At 42.9% G+C, this 6,632-nt stretch overlaps 1 protein-coding gene across 1 annotated transcript; it reads right to left on the bottom strand.

Annotated features, from left to right (window-relative positions):
* Positions 1-243: 243 nt before the first annotated feature.
* Positions 244-4,038, bottom strand: LOC119087090 (serine/arginine repetitive matrix protein 2-like). Its single transcript, XM_037201730.1, has one exon. The coding sequence runs from the start codon at positions 3,831-3,833 to the stop codon at positions 411-413; it is 3,423 nt and encodes a 1,140-aa protein (XP_037057625.1). The 5' UTR covers positions 3,834-4,038; the 3' UTR covers positions 244-410.
* Between the last annotated feature and the right edge of the window lie 2,594 nt (positions 4,039-6,632).

Below are 6,632 nucleotides of genomic sequence, written 5' to 3'. Positions count from 1 at the left end.
TATATATATATATATATATATTATATATATATATATATATAAATTATGTGTATGCATGTGTTTGAGGTATATCCATTATGTTGAAACTTTGGCTCTAGAAACAAGGGCATTTTATCATGTAATATGAACTCCTAGTAGAAACTCATACGTGGAAATGATAGAAGCAACAACATTCAAGCAATGTTGTCAAATAACCAACACAAATTCTTTTAGTGAACATTTATTTGTTGTTGAAATGGTGGTAAAGGTGCATTTAATATTTTTTGTTTCTGCTCACAACATTAAGTAAACTGAAATATTAAGCCCTGTTATACATTGACAATTTGAAAGGATAGCAACTACACAATGAAAACAGTAAACACAGAAATGTTTACTGGTCCAGGTCATAACAGGGAGTGGTCAGCAGACCATCACAGGGCTTTGCAACAATACTCGGCAGAAGCCACTTTGTAATTACTGGCACTAAACAGAGAACTGGAATTCTCCGCTAGGTATTTAAGAAGATCAGGCAGATAGCTGCATACTAACCTAAGACTAGGTCTATTAAGGGACGAATGGACCATTGCAGTCCCAATTTTCACAAATAATCTCAGGAGATGTGGAGCCCCATAAACCTGAGACATTGGAACATCAGGATGAGCAAGGTGGATTTCAGCATACTGGGGTTTTTCAAACTGGCAGAGCAGCTGGGTGCCCAGCATACTGTTGAAATACTCTCTTATTCCAATCACAAGTTCATCAACGGAATATTCCTTATTATCAGCCCTTCCTTGTGATTTCACAAAAGTGACATACTCTGCGAGAATGGTGTCTACATTCTTCTTAGCAGGGAGTTGGAATAACCATTTCTGTTTGTTTACCAAGTCCCAGTCCTGAACAAGACATGGCTTTAGTTCTTCGGGCACATTCAATATAATTCCCCTTTTCATCTGCACTGCCTGCTCCCGTTGAAAGGTGCTGACAGCCCCAACCACATTCTGGTGAGGGATCTGGGGTACTTTGCTGGTACCACTGCCACTTCTGCTTTCTGGAGTATTCTGCATGTTCTTTTGTACTTGCACCTTAGGCATGGATCCTGAAGAGGGTTTCTCTATAGGAAAGCCTTTCCTCATGGAGTGATGACTTTTCTCCACAGAACACCTATTTTCTACTGTGTTACCTTTCTCAAAAGTGCACCTGCTTTGGGAAGACTGACTTCTCTCTCCAGAATGAATTTTCTTAAAAGAGCAACCCTTCTGTTCCATGCGACCTTTCTTGGCTGAGAGCTGTCTCTCTGCAGGGCAACTTTTCTTAGAAAGGTGACCTCTCTCCCCAGAGTGAATTTTCTCTACAGAGAGAAATCTCTTGGTGGGTAGACCTTTCTCTGCAAAACGTCTCTTTTTGGGAGGGCAACTTCTCTCCGCAGATAGATGTTTCTCAGCACGACTGCTTTTCTTCGGAGGCCAACCTCTTCCTGTGGGGCGATCTTTCTCTGCAGAGGGTAGCCTCCCTGCAGAGTCACCCTTCTCAGCTGATTGACCATCCTCTGCTGGGCAGCTTTTCTTTGAAGGCCAGCCTCTCCCTGTGGGGCGATTTCCAACTGTAGAGGGTCTTCTCTCCACAAAGTTACCCCATTTGACTGAGCGACCCTCCTCTGCAGGGCGACTTTTCTTCCTAAGCCCACCTCTCCCTTTGGGGCGATCTTCACCTGCAGAGGGTCTTCTCTCCACAGAGTTACCCCATTCCACTAAGCGAACCTCTGCAGAGTGGCTTTTCTTCCTAAGCCTACCACTCTGTGAGGGGCGATCTTCACCTGTAGAGGGTCTTCTCTCCACTGAGTAACCCCATTCAACTGAGCGACCCTCCTCTGCAGGGCGACTTTTCTTCCTAAGGCCACCTCTCCCTGTGGGGCGATCTTCGTCTGTAGAGGGTCTTCTCTCCACAGAGTTACCCCATTTGACTGAGCCACCCTCCTCTGCAGGGCGGCTTTTCTTCCTAAGCCCACCTCTCCCTGTGGGGCAATCTTCACCTTCAGAGAGTTCCCTCTCTGCATAGTTACCCCTCTCTGTTGAGTGACCATTCTCTGCAGGGTGGCTTTTCTTTGAAGGCAGACCTCTCCTTGCAGGCATATCTTCCCATGCAAAGAGTCCTCTATTTGCATCGTTACCCCTTTCCACTGAGCAATCCTCCTCTGCAGGGCGGCTTTTGATGGGGCAATATCTCCCTGCAGGGCGATGTATACCTGCAGAGGTTCCTTTACTTGCCCAGTTACTCATTTCGACTGAGAGATCCTCCTCTGCAGAGTGGCTTTTCTTCTCAAGCCTACCACTCTCTGTGGGGCGATCATCACCTGTAGAGGGTCTTCTCTCCAAAGAGTTACCCCATTCAAATGAGTGACTCTCCTCTACATTGTGGCTTTTCTTCCTAAGTCCACCTCTCCCTTTGGGGCGATCTTCACCTGTAGAGGGTCTTCTCTCCAAAGAGTTACCCCATTCGACTAAGCGACCCTCCTCTGCAGGGCAACTTTTCTTCTGAGGTCCACCTCTCCCTGTGGGGCGTTCACCTGGAGAGGGTCTTCTCTCCACAGAGTTACCCCATTTGAATGAGTGACTATTGTCTGCAGAGTGGCTTTTCTTCCTAAGCCCACCTCTCCTTCTGGAGCGATCTTCACCTGTAGAAGGTCTTCTCTCCAAAGAGTTACCCCATTTGAATGAGTGACCCTTCTCTGCAGAGTAGCTTTCCTTTCTCAGCCGACTTCTCCTTCTGGGGCGATCTTCACCTGTAGAAGGTCTTCTCTCCACAGAGTTACCCCATTGGACTGAGCGACCCTCCTCTGCAGGACTGTTTTTCTTCTGAGGTCGAAGTCTCCCTGTGTGGCGATCTTGACCTGAAGAGGGTCTTCTCTCCACAGAATTATCCCATTCAACTGAGTGACCCTCCTTCACAGGGCAGCTGGTGTTGGGGTGACCTCTCCCTGCAGGAAGATCTTTCTCTGTGGAAAGTCTTCTCTTCACAGAACAGCCTCTTTCTACCTGTTGATCTCTCTCTTCAGAGCTATGTTTCTCAGCTGAGGGCTCTTTCTCTTCAGGGTGATGGTTCTCAGTAGAGAAACCTCTCCCATCCATGTAACCTTTCTCAGTAAGTGATCCTTTCTTAGTAGAAAGACCTTTCTTTGCAGGTTGACCTCTCTTGATAGCACGACCTCTCTCACCATAGGGACCTTGGTCAGTGAAACTACCTTCCTTTGCAGAATTACCTTTTTCTGTAGGACGGCTTTTCTTGATAAGTCGACCTCTCTCTGCCAGAAGATCTTTCTCAGCAGAAAGATGCTTTTTGGATGAGTGACTTTCATCAGATAAGTGAAGCCTCTTCCTAGAGAGGTACCTCTCAGAGTGGTGCTTTGCGGCAGAGGAACTTTTCTCTGTAGTATTAGCTTTTATATCAGAAGGGTGATTCTCAACAGAGGAACTCTTCTCTGTAGCATGACATTTTTCATCACTGCGATGTTTCTCCACTGACAAAAGCTTCTTGGCCAAGGTGCTCTTAACTGTAGTGCAGTGCTTCTCATCGATGGAACTTTTGTCTGCAATGTGATACTTTTCAGTGGAGGGATTTTTCTCTGTTGTGTGAGTTTGCTCATCAGAGCGACTTCTTGAGCAACTTTCTGTGGCAGGGCAGCCCCGTGGTCTTCCTGGAAGAGCTGGTTGAAGACGTCTCAGCTCAGTGGACTTCTGTCTTGAGGAGCGATTTCTCACCTTTCTGACTTGCCTGTAGCTTGGCCTCAGCTTCATGAAGTCATCTCCTTCAGCAAAATGCTGGTCACGAACATGAGGTCTTTTCTTTCTGCAACTCATTAAAGCAACCTTCTTGCCTTATCTTCAAAGAACTAATGAATTCCCAGATTTTCTGGAAAAATGGACTGGGAACACAGCCCAGAAGTCTGTAGTCTGAAATAGTTCTACAACCAGGATCAAATTTCCTGATTGTTAATCAAATTTATCTCTTTTTATGGACGGCAGAGCGGCAAGTGAAGAGCCCGCTGCCTGTCCAACCGCCAGCTCAAAGTCAGGTTTCTCTGGCAACTATCTGTACACAAATGTCATCTGGGGGTGGGCGTATGCCTGTCAACCAATCAGTAGTCTTATGTAAATTGTACTATGTTCCATAGCCAAATGATTGGACCACCACTCTGATGTCATAGTAATGGCGCCTGCATGCGCACAGGGAGGTGGGGGAGCCTTCCTTTCCTTTACCTTTTTTAAAGACCAGGTTGTCCTTAGTCTTCCTTTTCTTTACTGTTTTTAAAGACCAAGTTGTCCTTAAGCTCACAAGGATCAAGCTTCTATATCCTCTTCGGTGCTGACATTAAAGGTATGCATGCCCTACTTATCTTTCTTGATCAATGCAGCTTCCTTCCCCTGACTCTTTCTGCCTAAATCACTTAGTTTTACTCTTCAATCCTGAGTGCAATGGTGTGGAGAAACTCTAGACTTGTGGTCCCTGCAGTCCAGAGGGAGAAAAGAAAGGAGTGCCATCTCCAGCCTCTCATCACTGAAAAAGAATAGATCTCTTTCCATCCTCCCTTTTCCATTGCCTCTAGGGTTGGGCCACTTCTGAGTATGACAACGCGTTCATTTCCATTCACCCTGAGAATGTAAGAATAATAAATTAATCTATTAAACTGTGTGTCTCAAAAAATATACAGATAGATTGAAAGTTTTTAAAAAGTGGGAAAAGATACAAGATATACATTGCAACCCTAAGAAAGCTAGAGCAATATACGTATCAGACAAAACACACTTTAAAACAAAAACATTACAGGATAAACAATGCTTTCTAATGAGGAAAGGGTTTAACCATCAAGAAGCTATCACAATTATGGACATGTAAACATCTAAGAACAGAAAACAAAATGCATAAAGCAAAAAGCCACAGAAATACAATAGATAATTCAAAAATACTAACTGGAGATTCCAATAACTACTTTCAGTAACAGAATAGAGAGTAGTTAACAATGAGGTAAAAGACTTGAATAACACTAAGAACCAAATAGTCTCAGAAATACATCTACACAACAATCTGTCCAAGAGTAGCAGAATAGACATTCTTCTCAAGTGCATGTAGAACATTTTCCATGTTAGATCATATCCTAGCAAGAATATATAAAGAAAATAAAGGTATAGATCTAAGTATGCTCTTTAACCACATTGGAATGACATTAGAAATCAATAACAATGAAAATATGAAAATAAAATCTGTGAAAATTAAATTGTATAACAACGTATAAAACAAATAAAAAGGGGAAATTAGAAAATACATCAAAAACACTACATCTGGTAGAGAAGGCCTACAATACCAGCCACTTGGACAGCTGAAGCAGGAGAATTGAATGTTCAACTACAGAGAAAATATGCTGGAAGTTAAAAAATGCAAATGAAGAGAAAATATATGACTATCTATAAGACATTACTAAATTAGTGCTTAGGGAAACCTTTAAATGATGGGTGCCTGTTTACAAGAAAAAATAAATGGGGGCTAGAGAGATGGTGGAGTTACAAGTGCTTGCTGTGTTGGGACCAGCCAACTTGTCAAACAGCACCTGAATAGGGGAGTGAGGATTAAGAAAGAAAGAGACAGAAGATAGAATCAGGAGGGCCCTCAGTGAATACTGCAGCAGCCCCAAATTTATTTCTCATAGTCTTTTTGTACTCAAAACAAGGGGGGCAAAAGGCTTCCTTACCATGGTTCAAGAAACAAACAAGAGTAAACACCTCCTGAATTCTCAAAATATCTAGTAACCACTCCTTTAGCCAAACATCCTGTTATTTCGCTTTGAAGATCAAAACATCTAGTAACCATGCATTTGGCCAATCATCCTGTTATTCAGCCTTGAAGATCGAAAACCAGCTTCAACTTTCTAACCATAAATCAAGGTGGAATCAAACTATAAGCTGGAGTCACTGTGGGCTCCCACTTTGCTGTTCTTGCAAAGGACCCTAGTTTGGTTCCCACAAGCCACATCCAGTAGTTACAACCATTTGCAACTCTAGGTTCAAGGGATATGACGCCCTGTGGACTCTTCAAGAACCCATATACACATGCTCATACATACAAAGAACACACACACACACACACACACACACACACACACACACACACGCTTTTTTTTAAATCTTTTTTTAAAAGTATCAGTTCAATAACTTGACTTTTTGTCTCAAGAAACTGGAAAAAATCAAGTAAAAGTAAAACAAAGAAAAAAATAAAATAGTGGAGATTTGAGTGGAAATTAATAAAGTATGGAATAGAAAAAGAGTGTATAAAATCAATTATGCCATTTCCATGATAATGGGAAACATAGTGCTAGGTAGGCAGGCATGTGCCTGAGAGCTTATGTTGTGATCCACTTGGCCTTGCATTGGCTTTTGAACAAGCCATAACTTCCTAATCCTTTTCAGATAGTTCTACTAACTAGAAACCAAGCATTCGAACAGATGAGCTTACAGGGAGCATTATAAATAACCCAGAATTATAAATAACCCATAATGTGGGATGGCAGCATGGTCAGAGCCCCATCCCAAATAAAATTCCTGGCTCCCTTAAATCTTTCTCAAGGCTCTGGTTTACCACCACATTTAGAAGTGGAACGTCCTTCT

The sequence above is a fragment of the Peromyscus leucopus genome, unplaced genomic scaffold, assembly GCF_004664715.2.
Source record: "Peromyscus leucopus breed LL Stock unplaced genomic scaffold, UCI_PerLeu_2.1 scaffold_1251, whole genome shotgun sequence".
NCBI lineage: Eukaryota > Metazoa > Chordata > Mammalia > Rodentia > Cricetidae > Peromyscus > Peromyscus leucopus.
The sequence above is the reverse complement of the archived record's forward strand: the minus strand, read 5'-3'. Positions and strand labels throughout refer to the sequence as shown.

Coding starts and splice junctions, on each gene's coding strand:
- LOC119087090 (XM_037201730.1), bottom strand. CDS start 3,833: ATGAGTTGCAGAAAGAAAAGACCTCATGTTCGTGACCAGCATTTTGCT.